The following is an 18,812-nucleotide window of genomic DNA, read 5'->3' on the forward strand; positions in this document are numbered from 1 at the left end:
CACTGTTTTTCTTATATTCTTTTATTCCATTCTGCAATAACAACTACATATGGAAATATATGAAATAATCAAGAAAGACAAAAGTGCATTACCATGATTATTAACTATCATGGTTCAACTTCCAGGTTCCCGGAATGCAAATTATTTGGCGTTTGTATATTGCCTGAATTATCTACTCCCATACACATGTACACATGTAACGTGTGTACACACAACACGTTCTGGTATGCGGGTTGTACGTCACCACAGATTCATTCCTGGGTACTACACTCGGGCCACGTGTCCCCTGACCAGAGCTAGTAGGTCACGTGCGTCGTAATGTGGGTTTCGATATGCAGCAACGGAGTACATAGCCGTATGACGTCATTCAGAATAGATTCTAGAAGTGTCATAAGTTGTTTGGGTTTTGGGGTCTCTGAAAGAAGGCACCGGTAAGGGTCTTGGGGAACCCACAAGGGCAAAACGGGCTTTTTTTTGGGGGGGGGGGTGAGGGGTTGTTGGCAGGTTCTTCCAGGATGATGTCACGTTCCAAGTTCAAGTTCTCAAGTCGGTAGGACATGGATACCCTCAAGCGGACATATACAAAGGCGAGCTACCTAACGCACGTACGCACGCACGAACGCACATACGAACCCTTACAGAATATATATGCTGGTATTATGAGGAAGTGCACGGACCAGATTCGTCTAGAAAAAAAAATCCAGACACTTATTGTTCATTTATTCGTTTTGATATTGTGGGCAAGAAAAGGAAGGAGGTGTGGTGGGGAATGGGAGGGAATGGGTGGGGATGAAATGAGTGGGATTGGAATTATGCCTTTTGACTTTGGCTATCTCCCTGGTAAGGAGGAAAACGCCTATGGTGTATAGTACGGTATATGGATATTGTGGGCAATGGATAGGATGAAGCCTAGAAGGGTCTCTGGCTTGCTGGAGCAGAGGTGCGGGACAGATTCAGCATCCGGGTCTGAATCAGGCGAATGATCCTCTTCAATCCAATCTTAGGCTGTTGTAAGAAGGTAAGAATCGAGGTGACTGCAAGAGACCATATGGCGTACACTAGTCAGTTCCATGACCATTACCACTTTTCATCTCTGTCCATAAAGTTATCTCATTTTATCTTAAAACGACCATTTGTTTCAGCGCTTATCGCTATGGCTATTCCAGTCGTTAACCAACCAGTTCTTGCCTATTTCCTTCTTGAACCTAAATTTGTCCAGTTTAGATCCTTGTCTTTGCTGATACTCCAGAATCTGTGTGACCACCATTGTCACTGGTGGTTAGTGTCCACACAGATGTTGACCACCCACAAGCTGTTAATATAAGAATGGAGGAGACTGTTGAGACCATAAGGCTTACACTAGGCAGTGTCATGTCCATGACCACCTATCATATAAGAATGGAGGAGACTGCTAGAGACCATAAGGCTTACACTAGGCAGTGTCATGTCCATGACCACCTATCATATAAGAATGGAGGAGACTGCTAGAGACCATAAGGCTTACACTAGGCAGTGTCATGTCCATGACCACCTATCATCCCCTTCGTTCCATCCCTCGCATAGGTTGTTGCTTCTGGCATGGTCTTGAAGAGTAGTATCATGGACATTCCATACCGGTGATGGAAACTTGGAAGACGTCGCTGGAATCATGAGTAATCATCCGCATTTTCTCTTTTTCACGGGTCAACTTTCCGCACCACGTGTGCGTTCTCTAGCCGTTAGTTGTGTTTGTATCCATTGGGGGCATTTTAGAGATTTTGTTATAGTGGCTTCAGGTTGAAAAGGGTTGAAGTTGGATCAACATTTGTCTGGTGTGTGTGTGTGTGTCCAGCGCCTCTGGTTTACGATGATCCCCAGATGAAAAGGTTGCAATGATGTGAAATAAAGTTGGATACATTTCGTGCATTTGGAGAACGTTTGGGACTAAGTTGTTGGCACCGGGGGAGCTCGGGGGGGGGGGGCGTTCACCAAGGGGAATTTTACCCTCCTGTTCCTCTCCCAGGGACTTCCCCGTGGGTCCCACCCGAGCCTAAGACTGCCGTAAGTTGTCGGCGGCAGCGTGCACCATGACGTAGGTGTGACGTCATAGCAACCATGCGTGCGGTTGGCAGTTAGTAATTATTGTTTACCCACCGAGCGGAGGCTGTGCTGACGTCGACGCGTGCATGGCGACGATGACCTTGCCTTTGTTGACGAAGCTTTCCGTGCGCTGTCGCACGCTCACGTACACACACGAACACAAACTCACATACACACACACAAACACAAACACACGACCACAAGCGCGCGCACACACACACACACACACACACACACACACACACACACACACACACACACACACGTACACAAGCGCGCGCGCGCACACACACACACACACACGTACACAAGCGCGCGCACACACACACACATACGAACACAAACGCGCGCGCACACACACACACACACACCGGTAGGAAAATAGCTGTCGATCACGAGTCCAACACGTGATGCAAGACCATGGTGAATATCTCTCTCTCTCTCACACACACACACACACAAACACAAACACACACATGCGCGTGCGCGCGGTATCCCAATTCCCCGAAACCTTAGGGAGAGAGGAAAATGAAGAAGAGGTCGACCAATGCCGTCATTTCCTGTGAGCTGCTCGGTGCGTTGGGCTTCGGTCACGGCTCTTAATTATGACACTATCGGCTGTCAGTGACTGCCACTTGCCATAGCGTCTCGAGTACCTAGGGCAAAGGTGACAGTGTCTCACATTTGTTTACTTATTAATGTTTTCGTTCAATCATATATTTGTATGATTAATCATATGTTGATTTTTATGCATTTATATTTTTTATTTGGTTTCATTCGTTTAATTCTTTTTTCTAAACACAGAGTTGGTATTTTAAACCGGGGAATCCCTTGATATGCCTCACACATTGTTTTATTCAGAATAATGCCAGACGTCTTTATTCACACACACACACACACACACACACACACACACACACACACACACACACACACACACGCACGCACGCACAATCACACAAGAATTTAAGATTAAACTGGATGCTGAAAGATACAAATGCTGTCACTACGAGCATAGCTCTCCTCCCCTAAAATACAACTAGGCAAATACACACACACACACGCGCGCGCGCGCGCACACACACACATACATACAAACACATACACACACACAAATACATACATACAAACACACACACATACATACATACATACATACAAACACACACGCGCGCGTGAAGAAACATTGCATTTGTTTACAAAGCTATTGGAGGCAGTCGAGCCAAACGGGGGAGTGGGTGGGGGAGGGGTTGGGGGGGTGTTGACCCCATTTGGGATGGAGTTGCTGGGGGGCTGGGACAACGAGATCCGAGCAGCCACGCCCACCACCTCCAGGTCAGGTCAGGTCACGCACCGTCTTACTATGTCTCAGTTACCCTTTTCTCAGTAGGGGCTTGGACCGCATGGAAACAGCAGTGGCACCGCGTCGTCAAGGAAATGCGCGGTTGTTTGCGAACGCCTACACTGGCCTACATTGTAATTGAAGCGCTAGTGTGAGCACGGCCTTACCCTTTCCTTAGTAGAGTTTTTCCTCTTAGTGATTGGAATCACCAGGTAATGGATGGAGTGGTAGCGGAAATTCTTATCATGGTTGAATAAGGTCATCAGTCATGGTGGAAGGGGATTGATCTGGTTGAGTTTTTTTTTTTAGCGGAATAGAATCGCTTAGGCAATATCTAAAGTTGACACATAGATCTATGAAGGAGGTCAGACAATATATGTGAAGAAGAAACGCGGAGAGCAGTTGCCCTAGAGTGACCTACTGGTCAATATACATTTTTATTCGCGCATAGGTTTTCATATTTGTTTATTTATTTTACATTTGTCTTTGTTGTCATTCCAAACCGTCATGCCGAAGAAATATATTTCTCTCGCTGGCAATTAAAAGAAAAACTCGCGTCATGCTCGCTCCTAAAACATTCCAATGTAATGTTTAGCAGTAGGTGGCTTACTTATTGTGATGGTCTGAGAGAAAATAAGTCCTCAGAAGACGTTGCCATTTTGTCTACATATAGATTGTCGATAAAAAGAAATGTTGCAACAATGTAGTGAACTGTTGAAATGAAAGCGAAGGTGAGGAGCCCACGCCAGGAGGCTCTGAGTAGCTGCGGCCGAAGACGCCCCCCCCCAAAAAAAAAGTGCTCCATTATGCGCTTTGGGGACTGTTGGGTCAGATAACTAACACTCTTTGCTGGGAATCGAAGAGAAGTGCGGGATTCGAACCCACAACTTATCAGCAAAGGGGAACATGGTTCGCATGCCCTGCCGGCGGGGACGGGCATCTCTTTCCCCCGGGGGATAAAAACAACTGAATAAAATCGTGTTTTGCTTGTACATCGTGCGATGAACTACGACAGCGATGTTCAATTCCCGGAGGTGATGTGGGTACACAACACACAGAAATAATTGAAATGCACCGTCGCAATTATTCATTTCCGGTTGATTGTGAACACATTGTATTGGTGTGTGATCATTTTCCCTGTATCAGTGAAGTTCGATAACAGAAGATTGTGTGTGTCTGCGTCTGTGTGCGTGCACGCGAACGCGTAATATACACACTAATATTATTACTTAGTTAGAAAAACAGCCTTTCATTTGCGTATTATTATTTAGTATTAATGGTTGAAGGTTTGGATTGTTTGGTTTAGAGCATCGAGTATTAATGAAGGTCATGTTAACTCGCCGAAGTCCTTAAAGTGTTAGGTGGATGTGATGGAGAAGGAGAACAGTTTTCTTAGATTTACCATTTTTTTTTCGTTTGATTTATACACGAGCATAAAAACACAGGCTCAGGGTGCCAGCACCGACGTATCGTATTTAGTTGGAGTGGAGTGCCTGGCACTGGGGAGGGAGCCTCTTCTCCTCGTCCGTGGCGACACAGAGTGGCACTGTAGTGCTGCTCTGGCACCAGCTGGTCCTGCTTGTTCTGCCTGTTCTGGCATCAGCTGGTTCTGCTTGTTCCGCTGCTTTGGCACCACCTTGTTCTGCTTGTGCTGCTTTTACCGTTGCTTCATGTTCTGACAAGTTTTTTCTTCAGCCGCTTTGTGATGGCCAGAGTAGCAGACCTTGTGGAAGAGAACCTTCCTTTGTCGTTTCGTCGTTGATGGCCTTCGGGTGCCAAACTTCGTGGCTTACGTAGTCCCCTCCCCCCCTTCCCCCTCTCGTGCAAAGACGTAGTCAACTATGGTTCACATTTGGTACCATTTCTTGTGAAATATTGACATTTCGTAATGCAGTTTCGTTCATCTTGTTGCTAACCCAGATGGGAAACAAGTTTTTTCTTGGTGGTGGTCATGTTACGTTTTTTTTCCTATCCTTCTTCATTATAATGTACTTAGAACAAAGAGAAAAGGATAAATAGCATACATGATAACGAATCACTGGTCGAACGAAAGGTAAGAGGGAGAATTACAAAATCAAAATAAAGCATTGAACGAGGAGAGGATATGTAATCATCTCCTTTTTAAGAATTTCAAATCTTAAGAGGCTGGAAAGTGACTGAGGCGGGAGCTCCATAGACTCACGTTATGGAAGGGAAGAGTGAACATAACAGTTGGATCTTGAAAAATATTCTTTGTAATAAGAATGAATAACATCTTCAAGATCTTCCCGTATTGTTTGGTTTCTTAATGGTGGGAGGCGCGTGGTTACCAGGTTCAGAAGAATAGCTACCTTGGAATTAGTGTGTGTGTGTGTGTGTGTGTGTGTGTGTGTGTGTGTGTGTGTGTGTGTGTGTGTGTGTGTGTGTGTGTGGAAGAGAGGGAGAGAGAGAGAGAGAGATATTTGATTACCTTATTAAACATTAATATTGGCCCCCGCTGTACCGTTGGTGCCCCCTTGTCATTGTATTCAATCCCATGGCACCCCCTTCCATAGGGGGCGGGGGATGTTGTAAGAAGAGAATATACCAGATACTTCACAACGAAAGCTACATTTGTATGGATCCTGGAGAAGGTTTTAACCCTCTGTTTTATTGAGCCCAAGGGGAAACCCCTGCGAAAGGACAGGGCGACTGCAAGTTGTCTCTTAAGCACATCTACTTCACATAAACGGCGCCCCTCTGGTTTGAAGTATAATCTCGTTTTCTTCACCCAATATCGATACCGTTACACATTTTTTTTTTTCATTTATTTATTTGTGTGTGTGTGTGTTCGCCTTGGAGTTCACTGTTACCGTTGGTTGCTGCCCACCGGGACCCAAGTGGGGCATTCCATTAATTAGTCCCCGGCGCGCGCCGTAGCCCAATGGTGGACAAGGGGGGCCACCATTCGCCTCGATTGTGTCCTTGCTGGCTGCCACTCCATAACTATGTAAAGCGCATTGCATTAAGCTCGCTTTTAGCACAGCACAACACAGCACAGGGGCAGTTTTATTCTGCTACAGGCGGACCCATGGGATGTGGTGGTTGGGCCTCCAGACCGCAAAAGGAACTCCGAAAGGTGGAGAATCTCATTCGATTAGTTACCAACCGTTGTCTGCGTGTATGTTAACATATCACGTTACGATTTGGCTAGAAATAGGACCATGCGTCTGTACAAGTGAATGCGCTGTGCCTTGCTGCATCGCTTCTGACCCATCTTGGCAGTGAGCGGGCAGGCAGGAGGCGGAGATGGATGACCCTTCATCCACAAGGAGCCAAGATAAGAGGCAGGGAAACAACTCGTGGTGGATGGGAGCGGGTCCTTATATTTATATTATTATTATTATCATTATTACTGTTATTATTAATATTACTATTATTATTACTATTATTATTATTATTACTATTATTATTATTATTATTATTATGACTTAGATTTATTATTATTGTTATTACAGTTATTTTATTATAATTATTTCATTTGGGTGTGAGGGTACAGGAAACTGCGCAGTTGTGCAGAATGACGTCATCTTGGGAAAGGTCGTACGTGTATTTGTTGCTGACGACGTCGACGTGAAAATGGCTTCGGACTGAAGCGCCTACGAACCGTTTGAAACGTTTGATAGAATGTATGTAGGTCGTTACCGGAATCATGTCAACTGCCAACTACACTGGTGTGCGCGCGCATGTGTGTGATTCACCATGGTCTTGGATCACGTGTTGTACTCGTGATCGACAGCTATTTCCCTCCCGGAAGAGAGCTCTGTGGGTAATGCTGTGACCTTACACGCACACACAAACCCCAACGCCGCCCACGAGAGTTGGAGTAACGACTAGCAGCGCGGCGATATTGAAATTATTTCAACCCTGGGCGGGATTCGAACTCGGACCGCTGTAGCAGCGGTTACGAACGGTACCACTGCGCCATCCAATCGTGCGTGTGAGTGTGTGCGCGCGCGTGGTATACACGATAGGAGCTGTCTCCATTTGTCAAGCATTGCCTAATAAATCTACCTACGATGTTGGCCTGGATTAGTTTATACAAGTTATTCCACAAAGTAACGCATCTGTGTGGGACGCTGTACTTCGTAACGTATTTGAAGCAGTCTTACATTTTCGATTTCTTACTACGTATGTGTGTGTGTGTGTGTGTGTGAGAGAGAATTTATCATACGCGTGTCTCAGCCATGACGTCATATCTCTACAGGCGCCAGGTTCGTAGTAGCAGGAATTCTGCATCATTCTTATATTGTTCATTTTATGTTTTTGTCTTTTATTCTTTTAATATTTTTTTAAGTTTAAAAAGAGCGAATATTTATTACTATTATTGTTATCAGTTTGAATATTGAATTTATAAAAAATAGATATGGTGGCGGTGATGTAATGTCGCGCACGTTTTGTTCTTCGATGATCAACAGTGTTAATTGGCTGCCCTTGGCTACGTTTAGTGTGACATCACTATATATGACGTGATAAAGCTTGAATGCAAAGTACAATGGAACGTGACGTAATGGTGGGCGGTCCTAAGCCCTGCGATTGGTCAAACCTGTCTATGACGTAGTGCTGACGCATTGGGTAAATCCCGCGCGTATCCAGGAAATTCATACCCTGACAGTTGTCTTTTATTAATCCATTTTTCATTATTATTCACCCAATATTGTAAGTTTGTTTCAATACTTATGATTTTATCTTGTGTTCAAATGTGTTAAATCAACAATTGTATTTTATCAGAACGTTTCTTTTTTCAGGAATCGAGAGGAACAGACTCACATCCACCACTACCCGCCCTACCACCACCACCACCATACTCAGCAGCAGCACCAATCGGAACACAGATCCAGTACAGGTCTCGTCGCAAGCGAATGCACAACACAAACATCTGCGTGCAACAGTTTACCTCGTGATTGTAGCCCAAGTAGTGGAAAGAGTCCTAGTAGAAGTGGTTGTGTTATGCCCGTCAGTATGACGGCTGATTTGGAAATCAACAACAAAGTGAAAAGAGGTAAGAATTGTGGAACACATGTTATCAAAAGTGATTGGAATAAAACTCGTTATGTGACGCTTTTGTATCATTCTGCAGATGTTACCGACATAGACAAATACCTCGGCGATGTTGTATTAGGATTTGATAATGCACTAAAGTATTCCGAATTAATATAGTGATCATATTACAACAGTGCACTTTCATGAACCAGTTACACCAAGTTACATGAATCGTTACGCAGTTTTAGTTGAAAATATAGAATGCAATGTAGTGCCGTACTGTGTGTGTGTATGCTTGGCAGGAAGTAGTGTAAATGTGTATGTGTTTTTGATCATAGCCGCTGTCGCCTCGAGTTTTAATGATCGGAAACCCGCAACTTCATGGCAACCGGAAACTGTCCTCCGTAGATTTCTGAGAAGAAACGTTATCATGATTGCTCTTTGCGCGAGGTTCACTACGTGATAAAATAGAATATACATAATCGACTTTGAGATATATCTTGGGTCCTGTATGGACACCGAATGCCAGCCCTGCCGGGCTGCACCCCCAAATAGGGATAAAAGTGTCGATCTGTTTTGAAGTCTGGCTGTGGGGTGATGATTCCATCCGACGTACATCTCGGTCAGTAGAAATTCCTTTTTATCAACAGGTCCTTGAAAAAGGGTCTTGAGAATGTGCGTCATTAATGTCTTGTTAGGTTGAGGTTGATTACTTATTATTTATATTACGTGTTATTGTTTTTTATTATTGAATATTTATATTTTTAATTGTCTGTATTATTTCTTACGGTAACTGTTCTTTGTTTTTATTATTCACTCATATTTATTGGTAATAATTAACCGATATAAATAGGTCAACACGTCCGGTTCACTACATTTTTTTGTTTTGTTTTTGGGTACATGCCCCTTATCGGATGTCGTCTTCAGTTGCGTTCGTTTTTGGTCGCGCGGGTGGTCGTTGTCGACTCCACCCGAAGCTTTGGAGGATAAACTACCGCGAAAAGCCCACCCGCTTGCACGGGATTGGTGTATGTGGGAGGGCGTTGGTAAGATAAGTTTGTAAGAAAATGAAAAGATAGTTGTGTACTGGATTACATGAAGAATACCCTAGACTTCGACAGGGTGAAAATTCTTCATGTGGGCTATCCTAGGGTGACAGTTCCTCGTGTGGGCCATCTTGAGTTTACGATACTTTGGGTGATGACAATTAACATAACCCTCATTTAACCGAACCTTATCTTTATTCCACTGTTGTTATTCGGCGTACTGGGGTGACAATTCTTTAGGTGTGATCTCATGGGGTGACGATACTTCATGTGGGCGGCGTCTGGGATGACCCTGTGTGCTGAAGGGGGTTATTCTGAGCGCCTGTAAGGAATGTTTATTGGAGATTTTATGTCATGACTCAGGAGACTGACTTCGAAGCTTTGGGCAGGACCTCCCGACTCCGCCCCGCGTCTTCGCTATTGTCTTGGCCTGGGAAGCTCGTTGTCAAGCAAGCATGACTGCGCAGGTACACCCGTCAAGGTCACGTGTTGGGGGAGGGGAGTACGGTTGGGGGGAGGGGGGTAGCGTACGGTATAGGGAAGAGAGATTGGCGTATGGTTGGGGTGGAGGGGGGATAGAGTACGGTTTGTGGGAGGAGAGGGTTGCGGAGGGGAGGGAGTGAGTTGGCGCACGGTTGGGGGGTGGGGAGAGGGTGTCCGTGTGACACGGTTGCGGAGGGGTTGTCTCCGGATAGAAATGTGTTTGCAGAACAGTCTTCAGCCTAGGGTTGAGCCGGGGGCAGTGATTTTCACCTTTGGTCATTTCGTTGAATGGATGAAAATAGATGTATATTGACTCAGTCTTACCCGTGCCTCCTTCTGTGGGATACATCTAGAGACTTCAATGGTTGACGTTGTTTTTAAACTAAGAAAGTCAAAAGAAAAGTTTTCGTCAAGCCTGTGAAGCAAGGATTACGTCATTGGTTGGCTTGAATGGAACCCAGCAACAACAGTCATCATCATAATAAGACAACAGGGCAGGACTCAGTCATGGATTTGAATTTGATCAATTTAGATTCAAGAAGGAAGTAGGCAAGAACTAGTTTACCCACAGTGTGGTTAACGAATGGAATAGACTTAGTAACCATGTAGTGAGCACTGAAACTAACAGTTGCTTTTAACCATGTAGTGAGCACTGAAACTAACAGTTGCTTTAAGAAAAGGTTAGACAACTTTATGGATGAGGATGACAGGTAGTCATGAACATGGAACTGCCTCGTGTAGGCTTTGTGGTCTCTTACAATCTACTTCATTCTTATGTTCTTATCATCAGCGCCGTCTGCCCAATTCGATCAGACGAATTTGGACTGTTGTTATTGTTAATGATCACACAGACGTTGACGTTTTTGCACAACTCTTGAACACCTACTAACTTTTCTTGATATGAAGTAACACTACTTTTCGTGGTTTTGTAATGCAGGAAATGAGGATACATTTTCAGATGTAGATCAGAGAGCATGTGACCTAAACCGAGTTAGGGATAAAACATGCTAGTGTGACCTCAAACGTAAATGCAAATGTAACTTCATTGATAAATCAGTGTAAGATATACTATTGTATGAACTTGCTGTTATGCCCACAATGCTGATGTTATCTTTTAAGTGGATATGTAAAACTTGATTGTTGTGGCAGTACAAGTAATATTTTCCTTTTCTTGCAGGCAAGGGAGTGAGTGCTGCCATCTACCGGCCTCCCCCAGCACGGCGCGATGGCCCCTTGCATCCATCACCTCAGAGTGACCTCATCCAGACATCGACCCCAACCTCGTCAGTATCACGCCCACGAGCCAAGAGGCCTGACCAGCGGCTGTATGTGCCCAAAGGGCGCCGCTATGGACCTCACGATGCTCCCACACCTGATATGGAACCACGTCCTCCTTCACCTGCCTATTCTGTAGCCTCTGAGTCCAGTGGACGAAATAGGTACAATAACAGGAACCAGCAGGGGAGTCATCTTTCCATATATGATGAAGACCTGGATGAACATAGTGGAGCTCCTCTTCACAATGACTTGCGGGATCTCAGCCGTGAGTCAACCCCTGCATATGGAAACAACAAAGGGAACTCTGCAGGAGGGCTTTTCTCAAAGCAGACACTTCAGCTGATTGAGCGGTGTATGAACCAGGACCGTCAGGACAGCTGGGAAAACAGTTCCGTCAATAGTTCCCCCTCACCCAAGAACAACCGCAGGTACACCAATGGAGGTGCTAATGTGTGTAAGAGCCCCACGCCCAAGCGTGACCTTGATTCTGTTCACAGCAAGGAGAATGTCCTTCTCCCCAATGACCAGGTTCCCACAAGGACGAGGAAGAACCGTAGGAACAGGCGTCGTGGTTCCAGGAGCCGTGACCAGTTGAATGACCAGTCAAACAAAGATCAGTCATCCAGAACCCCACAGAGGAACACCCCCAATACTACACCAAGCTCCTCTGAGTGGGTGTTCTACAACAGTAGTTATGACCACAACAGTGATCGTTATGACAACAGAGGTTATGACAACTATGACAGGTACAGCAGTAGCAGGAACAACAGCAAGGCCAGCAGTCGGAACTCCAGTAGGGAGCGCCAGCAGCAGTACCAGCACCACCAGCAGAGTAATTCCAATCACCACACACCTTTGGACTGGAGGAACAGAGGAAATAATGTAAACACTTCTTATTCCATACCTTCCAGTCCTGCTAAAGGGTACACCCACCCAGGTTACCAGCACTCCAGAAACTCTGCCAAGCCCCCGTCAGGACGTCTTGGCTCCTTACCCAATGTTGCTCTCGACTTTGGTGACACTCGGAGGAGGAGTCTGACAGAACAAACTGCCAACAATACTTCCCCGAAGAACACATCCCCCAGGGCCACCAAATCAATAGAAGAGTCAACCTCCACCTCCATGTCACCTCACAGTTATACCCAGCCTTCCAGAACACCTTGTTCTTCCCTGAATAATTCCTGTTCTTCAAACTCCTCACCACACATTATTCCTGACACCCATGAACACTTTACACCCATTATGTCGGACATAAGTGAACGTGTTGAACCCTCAAGTGCCAACCAAGACCAAACTTACCCCAACAGCCAAACAGTAGAGAGTAATACCCAAGTCATATCTAGTCAAGAACACAGGGTCTCGCCTAGCATAGAACCGGATGTGTCTACAAGTGACCAAAATGACCACATAGATACCCGTTCCTGTAGTCCCAATGCTTCTTCTCACACAACAGCTCACACCCATGCATATGAAGTTGAAGATGTGCACTGCCATGAAACTGAACAGCATACTAGTGGTTCAGTGAATAGTGACCTTGCAGAAGAAGAATCCAAGCCTGAAGATGCACAGAAAGAGGAGACAAAGGAAGAAGAGGAGAAGCCAGCTGAAGAAGAAAACTCACCACCCAAGGAAGGGTTGAAGAAAAACCCAAAGAAGTTCTCCTTTAATTGGGCTGATGAGGTTGAAGATTCATGGGATAGTATGTATGACGAGACTGGTGAGTGTCTGGACCCAGAGCTAAAGAAACAGCTGGACAGCAACATTGGCAAAGTTACGTTTGAGGAGCCAGAGCATGACTACTACAACTACCAAGCCAAGGACAGCAGTCCAGTTCTCATGAATGATGCGGAGTATTCCCACGTTATTGAGATCTACGATTTTCCAGTATCCTTCAAGACGCAAGACCTCCTAAGTATCTTTGGAAACTTCCAGAATACAGGCTTTGATATCAAGTGGGTAGATGACACCCATGCCCTTGGAGTCTTCACTACTGCCCTCATCGGTATGTACTGTTTTCTTGTTAACATTACTGTTGTATAACCTTTTAATCATGATGACAAACTATGAAATTCACTCTGGCATATTTATTCAATTGAGAGGCAGGCCTTTTGAGGGGAAGACCAACAATAGGCAAGAACTGATATACCATCAGAAACATTAAGAATGGAGTACCACAGGGCTCAGTTCTATCCCCCACACTATTTAATCTATACATGCATGACTTACCCACACCAGACACCTCAGAAATACAAATCTCTTCATACGCAGATGACATAACAATCACATGCACACATCGTAACACAGACAAAGCTGCAGAAATAATCCAGCCATACCTTGATACACTCAACACATGGTTCATCACAAACAGACTCAAAATAGCTCCAACCAAATCTACAGCAACACTTCTCACCAACTGGACAATAGAACACAAATACATACCTCATCTCTACATCAACAACACTCTAATACCACACACAAACACACCGAAAATTCTTGGTGTAACATACGATACATCCATGTCTTTCAAACAACACATCACAAACATAAAAAACAAATGCACACCTAGACTGGAACGACATTTGGACAAAACAAAGAAACTAATATAACAATATACAAACAATGCATACGCTCAGTGATGAATTATGCGAGTCCTGCATGGGCTCCTAATCTCAGTGAGACACACCACAACACCCTTCAAATCATACAAAACAAAGCCCTAAAAACAATTACAGGCTGCACAAATACAACACCTACAGACCATTTACACCATGAAACAAAAGTCCTCAAAGTCAAGGACCACCTCGACATGAGAGGCACACAAACACTTGCCGCAGCCACCACAAACACATCACACCTGCTACACTACATAGCAGAACACCTACACACACCAAAAAACATTAAAACAACACCCAAAGACCTTTATTACACACAAATACTCTCTTCTCTTCCTCCACAACCACCAAATACCAGCCTCCGGAAACATATTCATAATCATATCACTCACCGCTCCATTAACACACTGAAAGACAACACACTGCTGCATGCCAGACCCCCTGATATCCACCCTTCTGAATCCTCTCTCCCACGAAATGACAGAGTCCACTTGGCCAGACTGCAGTACGGCCACCACACAGCACTTCTAAGCTACCAGAAGAGGCTGGATGACCGCATTGTGAACAGCTGCCCAGGATGTAACACTTCACCCCATACCATACAACACATAATGGAAGACTGCATTATACACAATCATGCACGCAAACAACACAACATACACTCTATAAAGGATTTGTGGGAAAACCCAGTTTTGGCTGTGGCATTCATTGGGGAGACGGGACTGCTCGGACAGACAGTCTAGGGAACGACAACAACAACAACAACAACAACTGATATACCAACTAAGTGGTTAAGGAATGGAATAGACTTAATAACCATGTTGTGAGTGCTGAAAATATTAGTTGTTTTAAGAGAAGGTTAGATAACTGTATGGCTGGGGTTGATAGGTGATGATAGACATGGAACTACCTAGATGGATGTGTTGAAGGGAGTATTGAATGCAAGGAGCAAAAAAGAGAGTACAAAAGATAGGAGGAATTGTAGAGGAGATAGAAATGGATGGGGAAATGGCATGGCTGTTAGGGATGTTGTCTGTTCCATAACTATGTTCAGTGGATGAGGGAAGGAGGGTTACCACATAATGAAGGACAAGGTGTAAACCAGCTCCAGCTTTTGGATCCTGTTGCAGAAGTGCTCTGTCTTGTTGCATTGGCCTTTAGCCCAGAGTAGTGTAGGGGCTGGGGAGCAGAGATGACCATCATTGAGGATCTAAGATGGAAGGGACAGTGAATGGGTTTTCAGATGGGTATGGTGTGGTTGGATGATGTGATCCAGTCTTGGGTTCAAGTAAAAACTATAGAATATACTACTTGGTAGTGCTCAGGTTGAGGTGCTCAGATGAGGTGCTCAGATGAGAGGGAGGGTGGGAGGGGTGTGGAGTGTATTTAGGGATGAAATGGGTGGGAGTGTTTTTATGCCTTTCCCTTTTTGGCTACCTCCCTTGGAAGGGGGAAAAAGCCTTGGTATATGTATGTATGTATGTACTTGGTAATTATAGTCCAGTTTTTCATGTTTCCCAGTATGTCTGATGATAATTCATATAACAAATTTTCATATCTTTTCCACAGCATCTGAAGCTCTTAACATTGACCACCCATTCCTCAAGACCCGACCCTTGACCCTGGCTACCCGTGCCTCCAAGGCCAAGGCCCTGAGGATCACAGAGGCCCTCCTTCCCTACAAACCTCGTCCAGAAACCTCAGCAGCTCTTGCAAGACGCCTTGTCTCAGGAGCTCTGGGGCTCAAGGTCAACGTGTCCAGGGAAGTGCGGGAGGCAGAGAAGCAGAAGCTCAAAGATGCAAAGGGTAAGTTCCATTGGCAATTTACATATATATATCAAGGGCTTTTTTCTCCTTACAAAGGAGGTAGCCAAAGTCAAAAGGCATAATTCCATTCCTACCCATTTCATCCCCACACACTCCACTCCCATTCACCACTCCTTCCTCCTTCCCTCTTTTCATGGCTCCTTGTGGAGCAATTTAAGTTCAAAATTAATTGAGGCTTCTTCATAGTGAAATAACTAAAATAAACCTTTCACTGTGTCAGTGTATAAACTTTGTATAGGATCTATGTAAATTTTTCAGTGTTTTCACTGTATGCTGTGCTCATAGCTTTATCATTATATATCTGTAATGTAGCTAGACATAGGAGAAAATACTTTATATGCCTTTCATTCCTATTTCTCTCGTCCCTTTTACTCCTTGTCCTATGAAAAAATTGCTCTATACGATTTCACTAGCAAGGTGCTTCTCTAATGGATAGCAGAAACCTATGAAACTATGCAATCATCATGTAAAACCTCAAAAGTGTTGCCTAAGACTTTGAGTAGAAAGTAATCAAATTTCATTCTTGCTTGCAATGGTTAAGCATGCTCATGTCAGTGAAACTTGTATATTTTCCAAGCTTGTGGTTATTGTTTTGGCATTCAAAGGTTTAATACAGTTATGTAGTCAATAGGCTTGTACCATTGTTTGAAAAAATCTTGTTGGGATACTGTAAGAGGTTTGTCAGGTCTTTAACCTCCCTCCATACTTCTGATTGTGAGGCAGTTAGGTTACATGGGTGCTTGAGTATTATAGTGGCTCCAAGTTATCTGTACCATAGTGCCAAGTACTTTAAACTTTTCTAAATTTATTAATGTCTTCTTCCAACAGCCAAGAAACGTTTAGCAGCCAAGCAGCGGGAGGATGCTTGGGAAGGAACCATTGTGTGAAGGCTAAGCACTTCATGAATCTACATCCAAGATAAAGGTCAAGGCTTGCCTGATGCTCATCATCAGGTTCAGTCCATGCAGTCATAGGTCGGACAGTAAAGATCCTTAAGTCAGGGTTCATAACTATGAATCCCTTAGTCTGGGGTCTAGGTGACCGGTCCTCCTTTCCTTCAAGAATTTGATGGCAAACTGGTGTGGCTTTGAATTTTGCAATAAAAAATGTTGGCGACTGTGGCAACCTTATATTATGTAAGGTTATACAGCTGGATAAGATAGGAGTGGTCTGTGTAACCATATATTAAGAACCATTAAAATGATGAAGGTTATTTATAAGAATGAAGTGTTGGGTATCTTTAAGGGATGCATTAGCAACTGGAGAAAGAGTTGTGAAGTAGAGAAAGGGAGGCAAATGACCATGGAGCTGTACTCGGTTCAATATCACAGCAACCAGGAAGGTTACACTCAGGTAACAAAGCTGTTGCAGGGCTTTCTCAGTCTATTCGCCCTTGGTGTTCCGACAAGGGCACACCTGTTGCCTGTTCTGCCAAGAGAGGATGGAGAAAGATGGCTACCTTGAGCAACAATTCTTTTGGTTACACTTTGTTAGCTGAAGACTCAAGTGTAGGAACAGCAGGAGGCAAGAGTTCCATGTGGAAAGACTAGCCTCCTCTTGTGTTGTTGTTGTTGATGTGGGTGAATGGTAGGATCACCTATATGGTTTACGTGTTGTTTGACAGATATTTATTATTACCAAGAGGAAGCACATGCTAATAAAGGTTTAAGTCAAGGCCAAGTCCATTTTTGACAAAGACCATTATCATTATGTGCAACTTCATTCATGATTGTCGGGTTGGATTTGATGATATTGGTTTATTTATTTATTACATAAATTAATGGTGTAAGAAGATAGGGCAAGTTGTATTTTGATTTACTGATGCTTTCATTTGGGAGCTCATATGACTAGCTTTGAGTCAGTGACATTGTGGGCATTATTTTTAGTAGGCTATAGGATGGATTTAAATGGCTCTTGTGATATTAACCAATATCACTTATCATTACTATTATTATAATTCTTAATATCATTAGTATGTGTGAAAAATCAATATCTGTTGAAGTATAGCTGATACTTGTTGTATTGAGTTTCAACTCGGAATGGGTGGACAGATTATTGCAATTGTATTCACTAGTTTGGAATTGTAATTCATTCAGATATTTTGTTTTTAAAGTGGGTTTTACAGAATTAAAAGTTATTTTACTCCAGTGATGAATATCTAGTTGGACACTGAACTTATTCTGCCTCAAAATGACATTCATTTTTACAGTGATATATTACAAAAGAACTAAGATATATAATACATATAAATATATATATACTTTTTCCACAAAATAATATAAACAAAAACACTTGTTCTTTCCTGCCACAGTTTCCCAATGGTCCTTTTGAAAAGCTTCCCAGAGTTATCATACTTATTATTGATTATTGATCATTATTGCTATTATTATTGTTATTATTATTATATTACAACCATAATAGTATGGTACTATCCCATTGAATGATACATTTGGAGGCATCATTTTGGTGCCAGGCTTCAGTGCAATGATTTGATGTCTGTGTAAGGTTGATTGGTTGCATTTTGAAATTCAACCTGGTGGACGGCTTGGGTGTCTCCATTTCTCTGTGAGTAATCAGTCGACTTGCCTGGAATGGAGAGGCCAGTGAGCCGTTAGACATGTCCCTTTTACGTTTAGTCAGTGAGATTCCTATCAGTGTTAAGGTAAACCAAGAGTGAATTCTGAATGCACCCATGTTACAGAAACTTGTAATCTACACACTGGAAGTTTCTATTTTTCTACATCTTAAAGAGGGATGATGAATATTTTACTTTGGAGAGAAAAAAATAAATGTGATTTTTCTCTAGTAATTTTATGTTTTATTCAATACCAGTGTATGATAATTTAAGCGATTGAGCGGAAAAATTGAGTGCTAACTTTATAAAGTACCCACTTCTTAGACACATGGAGTGATTGTCATCTCACTTGGGTTCCCCATCCAAGGGCCAAATGGGTGATAAATTAAGTGGAAATTAGTTTGTGCACTACTACAAGAGAGACCTAGGGCAATGGAATGATTGATTACCAGATGGACATTTCCCCATTATGGCTACAAACTACCTACGGGAAATTAGATGATGCCCCTTTCCTTTTGGGTTTATTCTTCATTAGAATATCAAATAAAGTGACAAAAATTAACTATGAC

The 18,812-nt window shown here is 43.5% G+C and overlaps 1 protein-coding gene across 5 annotated transcripts in view; it reads left to right on the forward strand.

Annotated features, from left to right (window-relative positions):
* Positions 1 to 18,477, forward strand: part of LOC143025564 (uncharacterized) — a 444,744-nt gene extending 426,267 nt beyond the window's left edge. For 4 of the 5 annotated variants that reach the window (XM_076185440.1, XM_076185439.1, XM_076185442.1 and 1 more), the window contains 4 exons: positions 8,188 to 8,441; positions 11,129 to 13,231; positions 15,411 to 15,647; positions 16,497 to 18,477. In XM_076185440.1, the coding sequence (XP_076041555.1) occupies positions 8,188 to 8,441; positions 11,129 to 13,231; positions 15,411 to 15,647; positions 16,497 to 16,555 (2,653 nt within the window). In that variant the 3' untranslated portion in view covers positions 16,556 to 18,477. Of the gene's footprint in view, positions 1 to 8,187; positions 8,442 to 11,128; positions 13,232 to 14,325; positions 14,421 to 15,410; positions 15,648 to 16,496 lie in introns of those variants that run through there. The other variant, XM_076185443.1, reaches the window with a different exon arrangement.
* Positions 18,478 to 18,812: the final 335 nt, after the last annotated feature.

Source organism: Oratosquilla oratoria, chromosome 5 (assembly GCF_046742065.1).
Source record: "Oratosquilla oratoria isolate Oo_2021 chromosome 5, ASM4674206v1, whole genome shotgun sequence".
Lineage (NCBI taxonomy): Eukaryota > Metazoa > Arthropoda > Malacostraca > Stomatopoda > Squillidae > Oratosquilla > Oratosquilla oratoria.